Source organism: Danio rerio, chromosome 5 (assembly GCF_052040795.2).
Source record: "Danio rerio strain M-AB ecotype USA chromosome 5, GRCz13ab, whole genome shotgun sequence".
Classification (NCBI taxonomy): domain Eukaryota; kingdom Metazoa; phylum Chordata; class Actinopteri; order Cypriniformes; family Danionidae; genus Danio; species Danio rerio.
The window spans coordinates 4,811,104-4,825,000 of record NC_141025.1 but is presented as its reverse complement, the minus strand read 5'-3'; the positions used below and the strand labels follow the sequence as shown (position 1 = coordinate 4,825,000).

General features: G+C 37.0%; 1 protein-coding gene across 3 annotated transcripts in view; it reads left to right on the top strand.

Moving 5' to 3' along the window:
* The window catches only part of srrt (serrate RNA effector molecule homolog (Arabidopsis)), a 46,521-nt gene that overhangs the window by 17,545 nt on the left and 15,079 nt on the right, over positions 1-13,897 (top strand). For all 3 annotated transcript variants that reach the window (NM_173238.3, XM_087251175.1, XM_087251176.1), the window contains 7 exon segments: positions 2,557-2,735; positions 5,608-5,724; positions 7,680-7,860; positions 11,312-11,475; positions 11,581-11,642; positions 12,905-12,983; positions 13,066-13,257. In NM_173238.3, coding sequence (NP_775345.2) covers positions 2,557-2,735; positions 5,608-5,724; positions 7,680-7,860; positions 11,312-11,475; positions 11,581-11,642; positions 12,905-12,983; positions 13,066-13,257 — 974 coding nt within the window.

Sequence of the window (13,897 nt, the reverse complement as noted above, 5' to 3'; positions counted from 1 at the left end):
TGTCAATCGTGCGACTGACACCGTGTTCACCATCACTAAAGAGCATGCATTCACTGAGATTAAACAAATATTGCAGCTCATGAAAAGACCGTTACTGATATAAAGATGACGTATGCAAATATTATGTTACAGGTCAATATCATCTGTGCAATATCAGACAGCACCTGTGAGAACAGCACAGTTATTATTGTTAATTCAGTTCATCTCATTTACGTCAAGCAGTGTGTGCAGGGCCGGTGAAAGTATGCAGATTTTAGTTTATTTGTTAGTTTTGATTAGAGTTGATTTCAAATGCAATAAATCTGTTCATATAAATCGTGTGGTAACGCTTCTCATCATTTGTGGTGGGTGCGACAAAATTTTGTCTGGTGCGCCTACAATTTTGAAGTTAGGAGCACCGGTGCTACCAAGAAAAAAGGTTAATTTCGAGCCCCGTTTAAATTTCTGTAATTGGATAATTAGCAAATGTTTCGATTTTGATGTATAAATTATATGGTTCATGTACAATACAGTTCTTAAAGAAATGTTTTCTGTTTTTACTAGCCTATATTATACAAGAGACATTCTTTGTTTAACTTTCACCATGTCATTTATTTATTTGGAAACACTTTACAATAAAGTTTGTAGGGTCCAGCCAGTTGTATCCACTGGTGGATGAAGGTTCACTGCATGTTCGGTCTTTCCAGTGCACAATGTTGATTTATATTAAACTTAACTCATATCTGCCCCCAATTTTAGTATGAGGTGGTTTAGAATATTAATATGTTTATCCTCGTTTTTATCTGACTCCAATTATAAAACATTGATAAGATTATTTTGTTTTCCTTTCACATTATTTTAGATTATGATTGAATATTCTTTTGATTTGTTATTATACCTTATTCTCATTTACTCAGATTCCTATAGCATCCCGAGTCTTGCACCGGCCGTGTATACAATCTCTTAATACAAGCTTGTCAGTCTTGGTCATTAAACAGAGGCGATTAACCACTCTCCTAAAAAGGCAGAACACTACTTACTCAATTTAGGAGATTTTTATGTGGTCCCCATAGATCTGTTATCTACTTAATCAAAACAAAGTATTTTAATAATAATCGCACAGGATTATAAGTTTGTAGATGAAGGCCTAAATATCCACATTTAAAGTAGTTTCAACAATATTTTGTTGTTCTAAATAGTTGGCCTTTTACAGTCCAAGTATACTTGAATTAATGCCAATTTGTTAGTCGGATCTCTAACAACATTGTATAGCGTGCCACGCTGCTCCGTCTAACATGTTTTAGTCCGTTACTAACCTGTACAGTGGCTTGTAGTGCTATGGACAACAACATTTATCAGTGATAATAACACGAGGTTTGAATAATTCAAAACATAATTTATTAGTCAGGTAAATGTATTATGCCAAATTCAATCATTTAATTCATAAACGATCAATACAAATTATCAAAGACAAATCCAAGATGAAAAGATGCATATCCTGACTTTGAAATATACATAACATGGAGCAGGCTCCATGTTATGGGCTGATCTGGTTGGGCAGAATCGCCCTGAGCCTTTCTCAAACCTTACCTTAAATAATCCAAGAATTCCCTCAAGGAAGGGGGTGTGAATAACAAAAGGCATTCACACTTAGTTGAAAAGTCACACCCTTCACAGTGGTTCAAAAGATGCCTGAAGTTATATATTTATTGTTTTGATTATGTCTATTTCTGAGAGAATGAGACCATTGTACCAGTCGCACTGAGACATTTCAAATGATATCAAACATGATGGTTAAAGTCAGTTTGGTTAATCTAGAACATTCAAACATTGAAATGACCATATGTGTGAGTTGGGGTGGATGAAGCTGAGTTTCAGCAGACTCAGATGCAAATGCAGCAGGAACTGGTTTTTCCCGCATTCCCACCTGCTGGGTTGTGGAGTCACCAGTCTCTGTTTTCAGCTCATGTTTTGAATTGTCAAAGACATCAAAAATATTTGTAATATTTCAACTCTTACAGGTTCATTAGTTAATGCATTTATTAACATAAACTAATCATGAACAACACATGTACAGCATTTATTAATCATAATTGAACATTTACTAATGCATTATTAACATCCAAGTCCATGTTCTTTAACATTAATGTACCATGAGTTAACATGAACTAACAATGAACTACTGTATTGTCACTAACTAACGTTTACTAACATGAATAAATACTGTAGTAAATGTATTGTTCAATGTTTGTTCATGTTAGTAAATGCATTAATTAACATTAACTAAGGAACCTTATTGTAACGTGTGACCATTTATTTATATTTTTTAATATCATCCCCTTTAAAAACACAGTAACTACTACTTATGGACTGACTGAGCAGAATAATTATGTGAATGCATTCACTGACGGTCAAGGTGATTCAAAGTTCCCGGATGAGTCCGTGTTATTTAGAGGTTGTTATCTATACAACTTACCTTGAAATGTCGAGACTAAGCAATCGAGTATTCCAGACAGGGAATTATACAAGTTCCCTCACTGTACAACTCTAAATAAGTGGTTTATTTATCTCCGTCAGCCGTGATAAAGATGGAGGGAGGAGCAGAAAATGACCTGCGCATCCTGGAGCAGCCCAGCGAGGAAGAAGAGGAGCGTGAGAGACTGTCATCTGGTGGAACTCCCTCTGAACCCTCTAAACGGGACGAACCCAAGCCTGCAGATACTGAGAACAAACCCTCAGAGGAAAAAGACAAGATGGTGAGCAAATGCTGCATCATAAAGAAAAGGAAGCAGTATTGTGATTAGTGGTGTAATGCAGGGATTCCCAAACTTATTTTTTTATTCCGGGACCCACCTAGGCAAGTAATTCAATCTCAAGACCCACCATAATATTTTAATATGGAAAAATGGGTAAAAACAAATGTCTCTTCAAAGCAGTCAAAAATAAATGGTGTGTGGCTTTTTGGATTTTGCGATTTGATATGCACAAAGTGAGGCTGGAAGTGCTTTTTGTGGGATGCTGGCTGTAACTCTGATCATTTTTTTTTTTTGTTGAAAAAGATACTCTTCTTTTTTCAGAAGAGAATATGATCAACCTTTGATCAAGTCCCTTGATTATGATCAAGCCCCGTCACATCGCAGTAAATTCCACTGCTGGTGTAGTCATAAGAAACTAAATAGCTTTTTGATCGACTACTACAAGCTGGGAAAACGTCAGATAAATATGCCAATGCAATTAACATTATTGCTGAATAGATCTAATATTTACACATTTGCTTGAGGAAGGAATGATGGGGGTAGTTACATTACTATTACTGTTTTCCATAACATCTATGCCCTTCCATAACATTAGCTGACGTTAAATTTAACAGAGCATTATAATGTTGGGATGTAAAAAATATGGGACAACAAATAGCTTCAAATGATACAATACATAGCAAACGTTAGAAAATATTGACAATAAAAAAGGGTTTAGCCTATTCAAATCAATGGCTTATACAGATATTAAATAAAGCTATAAAATCTATTTTACTTGATTGTATTTGCATATTGATTAAAGTGACTATAGTTATTTAGTGAAGAGCAGCTAGTGAATCTCTCATTGTGTTTTGTTTGATAACAGAGGTGTTTATGTAAGAATGCACAGATCTATAATGAAGCATTCGACTACTTTAATAACTGTTTGTGCTCATTTAAGAGAAAATTAGTTGTTTAAAATAAAAGACGCAGGACGGAGCAAAAAACAAACAAAACAAAAAAACGATAAAAAGAAGCACTTTTTTCGACGGTCCCTTACTGAGAGCTCCGCTCAGCGCGAGCTCTCCCGGCTAAACGCAGATTGCTAGGTGTCAAACGGAGCAGTGCTCAATGTCGAGCAAAAAAAAAAGAAAAAGACCGCTGTGAAACATAACCAAAGATATTAAGATATTTTTAGGGTAAGAGGTTTTTGAGTTATTGCCGTCAATCGTACTGGTTTTGATTCACCGCAATGTAAATATAGCTGCAGCTATGTGACGTTGCGCAACCCATCCCCACAGTTTGAAAACCCCTGGTGTAATGGATCACACATCTCACCGTTCGGATCACGTTACGGTTTTTGAATCACGGATCGGATCATTTTTCAGATGAGCAGAAAGGGGAGGAGACAAATGTCATTCGGTTTCCATTTATTACAAAAACAGTACTGCAAGAAACTTGGTTTTAACAAACAGAACTGAGACAATGAAGAAATAATCAGCTGAATAAAAATAATTGGTAAAATGTTTAATACTGTGAAATTGATCTAAGCTACTGTTGCTGATAATGCTAAGTAAATAAATCTAACATAATTCATACAACATGTCTTTACTTTTAGTCTTTCTCAATTAAGATTCAGTTGCTCACTCAAAAAAACGTCCATGTTTCATTATTAGATGTATCATTTTTGAAGAATTATTCAGTGGCATATTTTTGACGGCTGGTTGTCGCCACTTATTGGTTAAATGTAATTGCTACTACTTTGATTTTTGAGCATCAAGTTAAAAGCCATAGTCAAGTTTACCTTAAACCAGCGGCGTTGCTAGGGTCGAAAGGGATAAGGGGCTTAATTTACGATTTACTGACTAATTCGCATGTATTTACGTTGATATGATACACATTTGATCGATTAGTTATTTTATTTCACCAAAACTACACACATTTTATACTGTGAAAACAATTATTAAGCTTCATCAGTAGTAAGAACTATTCAGTTTCGCGAAACAGTTGTATTATTACCTCATCAGCTTCAGCCCCTCAAAATAATGAATGAATTATGATGACGGGATTTTTTTAACACCATGTGACAACAGTGCCACTCCCACCTGCTGGTAGAAACAGGTAGTGCTGAACAGCTGACTATTTAATTACATGACACAAACGCTGCGTTAAGTGGAGCGCGTGATGTATGTGCTAATTTTAAGGACTTCGATAACAAAATAAATGTTATACATCCTATTTTTATTTAAGTGCAACAGATTCCAAAAGATCAGGGGCTTTTGACAATACATCAGGGGTTTAAGCCCCCAAAGCCCCCACCCTCGCAACGCCACTGCCTTAAACATCAGTGTTTATATATGAACTGTTATCCCAGTACTTCTGTGTTATTTGATTGTTTGTAACTTTATGAGTAACCAAAGACTAAATCTCTCAAAGGCAGATTTGATTGCAGTGATTTGAAAGATTTAATAAACATGCAAATCACCATCAATTAGGCGTGGGTGTTTGAATTGAGATCCCGATTTCTTTTAAATTGTTTACTACTTCGTCGTCGTCTTTTTTTTTTTTTTTTTTTTTTTTTTTAATGGTTAATTGCGCATCTTACACTTAATGCATTAATGCAGGTTAAACAAGTAGAGAACACGCCTTTAATAATCTGAAAGCTTTTAGGTTCCTCCACAACACCTTCTTACAGGAATGCCAAAATGCTTTTACACATGCGATTTGTATGACACGAGGCAAATCTCTTTGTGATTGTGACAAATTTAGAATTAATCTACAAGTAAATATAACATGCATCATCCGCAAATTGCGTGTTGCGAACACATGATCTGTCAATCGTGATCTGTTACACCCCTAATTGTGATTTATTCTTTGTAAATTGTGTCTGCAGGAAGAGGGTGAGGAGAGCGCTGAGAAAGACGGAGAAAAGGCTTCTGCAGGAGGAAGTGAAGGAGAGGAGAAAACTGAGAAGGAAGCACCTGCTGAACCAATCCCTGAACCCAAGAAGGTTAGTTTGCCTAATTTGGGTTGATTTGATATACAGTGGTGGATCATGCACTGGAAAAGTGTAGATACCCTAATAACATGCATTAATCCAGTAGTATAAAGTCCTCCTTTTCAGTTTTACTTGAGTACAAATTTGTTTTATATGTTTTATAAGGTGACCTATTGTGCCAACATCACTTTAAACACAGTTGGGTGGCAGCAGTGTGTGAATATATCCAGCCTCTAATGGTAGAAAATGTGTTAATTTTATTTTTTAAAATTAGAATTGATCAACTGTCCGCAGGAACACTTTGATTGACGTTCTCCCTTTGTACGTGTCATCAGAGGGGGAGGGCCCCGCCCACTAGTGACCATCTCTCCCTTATTAGCATAGGCGTTAGTCTTGTTTTGAATCTGCCACTATGCTGACACACAGGCATTTGTAGCTCCGCCCTCTTTTGAAAAGAGCAAAATCTCATTTATATTTAAAGCGACAGTCAACAAAACACCACAATTAGGAACAAAGCCTAAAAGGGTCAGTTTCAGAGAGTTAGAAAACATTTTGGTAACACTTTTTATAATAACTACCAACTGAACCATTTACTAAGCATTAGCATCTAGTGAGTTCATTATTTGTTAGGCATTAACTCTACAGTAATAAGTTAGTAAACGGTTTATAACTACAGATACAAATGCTCTATTCTTGACTTAAGCATTTTAAGCAATTTATAATGTGCTTAATGATTGTACTTTCATACTTTGTTAATGATTTATTTTTCATTGCTAAATTATGTATTGCATTATTTACAAACCAGTTATTTAAGCATAGTTGTTTTTAAAGAACATTCAGAATGAGTTAATAAATGACTAATAAACTATTCAAATCAACGTTTATAATTCTTATTATTCAGACATATAGTAATGCTTACTTTGTATATTATTAAACACTCTATTAACTCATCTTCATGCAGTTTTGTGATCTAATCTAAAGTGAGGACTATTTGTGCTTTATAAATCCCTAATAAATGACTATTAAAGGCTCAGATAAATTCTAAACAGAAAAAAAAGAACACAAACGAAATGTATTTATTTATTCAAATAATAACCAACCAACTATGCTTAAATAACTAGTTTGTAAATAATGTAATACTTCATTTAGTAATTAAAAATAAATCATTAACAAAGTATGAATGTACAATCATTAATCATTATAAATGTGATTATAAGTCAAGAATAGAGCATTTGTAGCTGCAGTTATAAACTGCTTACTAATGTTTATTAATGTAGAGTTAATGCTTAACAAATAATAAATTCACTATTTGCTAATGCTTAATAAATGGTTTATAGTGTGTAGTTTTTGTAAAGTTACCAACTTTAATTTTTTTTTATTTTGGTGTTTTGTCCTAAAACTTCACATACACACATAAGGGACATCAGAGATTTATTTTAGATCTTGCCTGCTTTAAAGTTACATAACAGGTCTGATTTAATTATGGTATTGATGAATATTTATTTGGCAAGAACAATTTAAATGTCATCATTCAGATCATTTCTGAATCAAACAGGACTATTGTGTCTCTAAGATGCTTTGAAAAATTAAAATAAAAACAACAAAAGACTGCACAATTGTATTTCCCTTTCGTTCTGTTTGAGTTTGTTTTTGCCCCATTGACTTCTATTATAATGATTCCATGATCAACAGTAAAACTTACACGTTGTACCTCTTCCTAACAGGGAAAACCAGCAACAATCAAGAATGCATGATTATAAGGCTTTGCAATCAAAAAATGTCATTATAATGGAAGTCATTGGGGCTAAAACAGCCCCCAAACCTAACCAAAGAGTAGTCAATTTGAACAGTAGTGAGGTGAAAATGCTTATTTAATGTCCACCACTCTTAATGAACCATCCATTGAGCCAACTTAATAGATGCAAACTTGTTTTCAAAGCTATCCTGTTTTTTTTTTTTTTCTTCAGCTGAGTAAGAAGAGGAAGAGGAAGCATAGTGGAGACAGCGAGGATGAAGCCAGTGCATCTGAGAGCGAATCTGATTCTGACTCCGACTCAAACTCTCACTGCTCGGAGAAACCCTCGGAGAGAGAGAGAGAACCAGAAGAGGTGGAGGAAAAGGAGGAAGAGGAAGAAGAGGAGGGTGAAGGTTAGTCTCCGGAGCTTCTGACATTGGGTGGATTCCATTCTGAAGGGCTCATCCCTATGCCCTAATCCCTTCAGAGGACTTTAGAGCACAGGTGTCAAAGCCAGTTCCTTACACTTAGGCCCCGTTTACACTAGTGCGTTTTAGTTTTAAAACGGCGTTTTAGAATGAAAACGATCCGCGTCCACACTCGCGTTTTACCCAGCGTTTCTGAACTGCTCTCCGTCCACACCAAAACACTGAAAACGCACATCACGTGACCACACAGACACACTTTGGCAAGCGCTGCAGCCCATCTACCCAGATGAGAGCTCTGCTAGTTGGACTTCTCATCAAGCATCTCCCGCTGGATCTAATCTCACTATATTTATTAAACGTGATATTTCATTTATCTTGTTGTCTTTATCTAACGACATATTCCCTGACTTTGGTCATTGGAATCTATTACTTGTTCTCAGGTAACGTGTTTTGGCAGAGCGCAAAGATAAGTTAATGATTAATGTAACCACGTACATTCTGTATATTGACTGATCGATTGCCTTTATTTCCTATAATGTATAAAGTTTTTGTATGTTATACTTTTATAATGGCCATTATCGATTATTAAAACTGATATTCAGCAAAAGAGAGGGTGTGTTTCGTATTTTCACTGAAATTGAAAGGAGGCAGTTGTTATCGGCTCCGTTTTGTATAAATATCCACACAGTGAAGATGACGCTCATGCAGCATGGCGCCTCAACATTTCTGCTGTCTGTTTAGTTGCTAATATTAAAATGAAAATAGGCAGTTCCTTAAATCATGTTTACATTTTATTGTTGAGAAAGTGAAACAACGTAGCCAGGGTGATGTGAATGAAGTTATAAAGTACACTGTTCCCTTTAAAGATTTACCCGTGTCCTCGGTATAGTCTGTTGTCCATATCAAACTGAGAAGAAGAGACTGCAGCCTTGATCAAACTTGCGAAGTCTGAACTTACACGGAGAAGATGCAGGACTGAACTGTGTGTGTTAGGCTACTTAATATTCAGGAAAAGCCCCAATCAGAGAGGCGAATGTCTGCAGCCCCGCCTCCGTTTTCAGATGTCTCCGTTTTCCATCATCCACACTGAGACGGAGCAGCAGCGTTTCAGAATGAAAACGGCCTGTCCAGCGTTTTCGGCGCTCGAGAACTCCGGCGTAGTGTGGACAGTTGGCGTAACCGTAGCAAAACTTATGCGTTTTCAAACTAAAACGCATTAGTGTAAACGGGGCCTTATTTAATACCTACAGATAGGTGTGTTGAAGCAGGGCTGGAACCAAACTCTGCAGGGCTCCAGACCTCCCGGAATTGATGATGGCACCACTAGATTAGAGCATAAGGATGAGCCCTTCTGAATTTAGTGCATTATATGACAACAAACTGCTTCCCCGCTCAAAAGGTAGTTCCCCGAAGTGTCCATCAGTTGTGTTTTTCAAAATCCTTCATTTTATAGTGCCCTTTGAAGTACTAGTTTTCACTCCGAAGTGCCCTTTGGAAGGCGATATGTCCCGTTTGGAGAGCTAGTTCGAGTTGTTTTAATGACATGACAGTATTCTGTCAGTATTGCCAAAGCATTCATCAAATTAATCAAATACACAGGAAATGAGGGGGGAATAAAAACAAATAATACCTCTAATAGTTATAATAATTACAGGAATAAAAACTAGATTATTTATATACAGCTCTTGAATTTAGATGAATCTAAATTATTTGTTTATATTAAATATAATTTGATATTTAAAATTGGAATTGTTTTTTTTTTATCATTGGACTTTTTTATTTACATGATCTCAGATGCAATAATAGATTTCCGATCTGACACAAGCCCTATATACATTGCAGATTTTACTTTAGATTTCTGCAGGTTTCAATGTGGAATATAAAAAATTACATTTAAATATTTAAAAAAATCTCCAAATTAAATAAAGTTATGAAAAAAAAGAAATTGGATCATATAAACAGGTTTTTCTTGTGCTTTTTCTATTTACATTTAGAGGCAGCCACTGCATTGTAATATGTTATCAAAACAAAGATGCATCATGAGCAGTTTTCAGTCTAAATCTGACTGAATTCATTTTATAATGTGAAGTTAGGCCCTGTTTACACTAGTGCGTTTTAGTTTGAAAACGGCTTTTTAGATCAAAAACGATCTGCATCAACACTAACTTTTCACCTAGCATTGCTGAACATATCTCCCTCCACACTACGCCATCAAAAACGGACATCACATGACCATTCGCGCACTCTGGGCTTGCGCGTTCTAGCGGATATATGCCGCTGCTGTAGTAAAAGTTTTACTGCACAATGGCGCCTAAAACAGACAATAGTGCAAACAACGCTCCCATTTCTGTGTTCATGTTGTTGTTGTTTACAGTAAAGGCTGGTCTGTTGTCTTCTGATAGCGTTAAAGCCATGTTTTATAGTCATGTGATAGGGGCTTGACGAATAAGGGAAGGATACGCAATGACACAAAAACCCTAATCAGCTAGCAAATCTCAGCAGCCCCGCCTCCGTTTTCATATGTCTCCGTTTTCCCTCATCCACACTGAGACGGAGCAGCAGCGTTTTAGAATGAAAACAGCCTCTCCAGCGTTTTCAGAACGCTCTGTTTTCGGCGCTCGAAAACTCCGGCGTAGTGTGGACAGATGGCGTAACCGTAGCAAAACTTATGCGTTTTCAAACTTAAACCTGTGTAAACGAGGCCTTAGTTTTGTGAAAACACTTTCCTACGCCGTAAAACATTTAAAGGAAACCGCAGACAAGCCTAACGAGCTGTAGATTTACTCTTTCTACCCATTTCAAATGTCTCAATTTTAATTGTTGTGTTCAAATCGATACTCTGGGCTCGAAATTAACCTTTTTTTCTTGGTAGCACCCGTGCTCCTAACTTAAAACATTTAGGTGCACCACACAAAATTTAGTCTCACCCACCAAAAATGATGAGCAGCGTTACCACACGTTTTATATTAACAGATTTATTGCATTTGAAATCAACGATAATCAAAACTAACAAATAAACAGAAATCTGCATGCGCTCCCGGCCCTGCACACACTGCTTGACGTAAATGAGATGAACTGAATTAACAATAACTGTGCTGTTCTCACGGGTGCTGTCTGATATTGCACAAATGATATTGACATGTAACTTTATTATTTGCATACGTCATCTTAATAGCAGTAACGGTCTTTTCATGAGCTGCAATATTAGTTTCATCTCAGTGAATGCATGCTCTTTAGCGATGGTGAACGCGATGTCAGTCACACGAAAGACAGCATCGTGACGATTAATTGAAGGATTAAATAACGTTAGAACATCTCGTGCTTAATGTGTGGTCACAATTTCGAGCCCTGATACTCAACCCTTTTGCGGTTCAACATTACATCCCTAGTATTATTGAATGCGGGTTATGATGAGTGTGATTCTGGTCTTTTAAAGCGGCTGATGGAAAGGAGCAGACGGATGAGCAGACGGAAAGAGAGAAGGAAAAAGAGAAGAAAGTAAAGGATGATCAGCCTCCACGTCCTCGACCTCTTCACAGGACGTGTTCTCTGTTCATGAGGAGTATCGCTCCAACAATATCTAAAGCAGAGATCGTGGCTGTGAGTTCACAGAAAACACACTTTACACTGATAGAGCAGAGTGATTTTTACTGTTGTGGTCTGTGTTACATTATCAAAAGGCTAAATTTCTTTCTATTTTGGCAGCTGTGTCGACGTTATCCAGGATTTATGCGCGTTTGTTTGTCGGAACCACAGCCAGAGCGCAGGTAGGTTGAATTAAAATACAGGTATTGCATTTACAATATAGCATAATGAGATTAGTTCAAAACGCTGTTAATTCACCCAAAAATGAACTTAACTGAAATGAAATAAACTCGCTCTTTATGTAGCCTTAAAGGTGCAGTAGGTGATCTTCCACAATGCTAACAGCTTAGCATAAATCTCTGAATCACAGTCCCTCCCCTGCCGTCTGAAGCCACTCCTCCTGAAACACGAGCACCGCAAAAGAACCCTCTCTCATGTGTTAAAGCGACTAGTGCTTGTTCGACAGTGAGCAAGCCAAACTGACATGCGATTTAAGACCAAATATTCAGAGTTGCGTGGTAAACAATATAGGGAGAGACTAGGCGGAATAGCGCTATTTACTTGTGTTTTGTTGTTAAACTAATTAAAATCTACATTATCAATGATGTAAAAGGTCCCTTATGAAACTGAAAATAGTCTTAAGTCTTTCATTGTAAGATTTAAGTGGCTGAACAACACTTCAGTGAAGATATAAGCCATTTGTAACAACAACATCTAACGTTACATCAGCTTTGCGTGAAGCTAAAACCATTTTAAAACAGAACATTACCTGTCTAAGAGAAATCCTTCAGACATGGCGTCATCCTTTCTCCAGTGTGCAAAGGTAACTCCAATATTGATTCAGCTTTTTAAAAAGCTTTGATTAAGCAGGTTTTTACCAATCGCGCGTGTGCTTTCTCTCGTGAACGTGCGGCGGACGGCGGATCTGCATACAAAAGGCTGCGCAGTTGTTTAAATCTGCATTTGCTGACAGACAGATTGGGCTACTTATTGGAATTATGATAGATGTCGGTCCGACTCTATTTAATTGGATGAATATTTTTTTTTTGTTTTATGCCTTACCCAAAATATAAAAATACATATAAACACATTTAGATCATTTACTGTAATCATTACTATTAGACTGTGTAGAGACTTTAAACCAGCGTAACAACAAATGCTTCTGAAGACAATCACCTACTGCACTTTTAAATGGTTATAAGCCTATGAGTTTCTTCTGTTGAACACACACAAAAAAAAGATTTGAAGAAAGCTGCAAACCTGTAACCATCGATGCAAGTCAGTGGTTGCAGGTTTGCAGCTTTCTCCAAACTATCTTATTTTATGTTCAACAGTAGAAACTCAAGCCAGTTTGGAACAAGTGAAGGAAGACTAATGAACCGAGATGTGAGGGATAATAAAGGGCTAAATTTAAAGGCTAAACATTTGCATCTCTGCGCGCCAGGTTTTTCCGCCGTTGTTGGGTGACCTTTGACAGAGGAGTGAACATCAAAGAGATCTGCTGGAACCTGCAGAACATCCGGGTGAGTTTTAGATTCATCAACATAAACATCTGACTCTTCATCTTTATTTCTGTTTGCTGATTCTGTTCTCCTCTTTGAGCAGCTGCGGGACTGTGAATTGGCTCCTGGAGTTAATCGTGATTTGGCGCGTCGGGTGCGAAACGTCAACGGAATCACTCAGCATAAGCAGGTTCTGCGTAACGACATCAAGCTAGCGGCTAAACTGATTCACGCACTGGATGACAGGGAGAAACTCTGGAGCCAGAAACCCAGAGAAGAGACGCCCACTCTAGAGGTACTGTCACTTCAGGGTTTATACAGCTGGGTTTAACAATTAGGACTGCCCAGGGCCAGCGTGAGAGATGTTCGGGACAGTAGAGAGAATTGTTCATGGCCTGATCAGGCCAGTGCTGCCTTGTCATACAATTTTAATTTGCCTTTGACTATCTGTCAATTGCATGTCTTAGAATCAAGAAACAATTTGGGCTTTTAAGGCTTTGAATGCTACCTTTTCTGTGAAGTCGAAAACACCGTGTTGCTTTTTGGTTCCTTTTATCTGATTGGGCGTTGTGAGCACGTTATTTTTTTCCACAACCTGGTAAAAACCAGTACAGTGAAGAGATGGCCACATCAAATTATGAGGCTAAAAGAAAACGTCTGCTTCTAACGTTGTGGACGTTTACATGGGTACAACACGACGAAAAGAAGTGAATTTTGTATAATTTTCCGTCACTTAAGTCAGCCACCTTTTGTTTTGCAATAAAATACCTGCACATTTTCCATACTGCTATATTTTACTGCTAAATATTTAAAATATTTAAATTCTAGATTCACTGATTATTATTAGGAGAGAGAGCATATGCTGGTGCGTCCTGGTGTTGTTATGCTACAAAATAATTATAAAACAAATATTATTTTTGACACATTATTTCAAA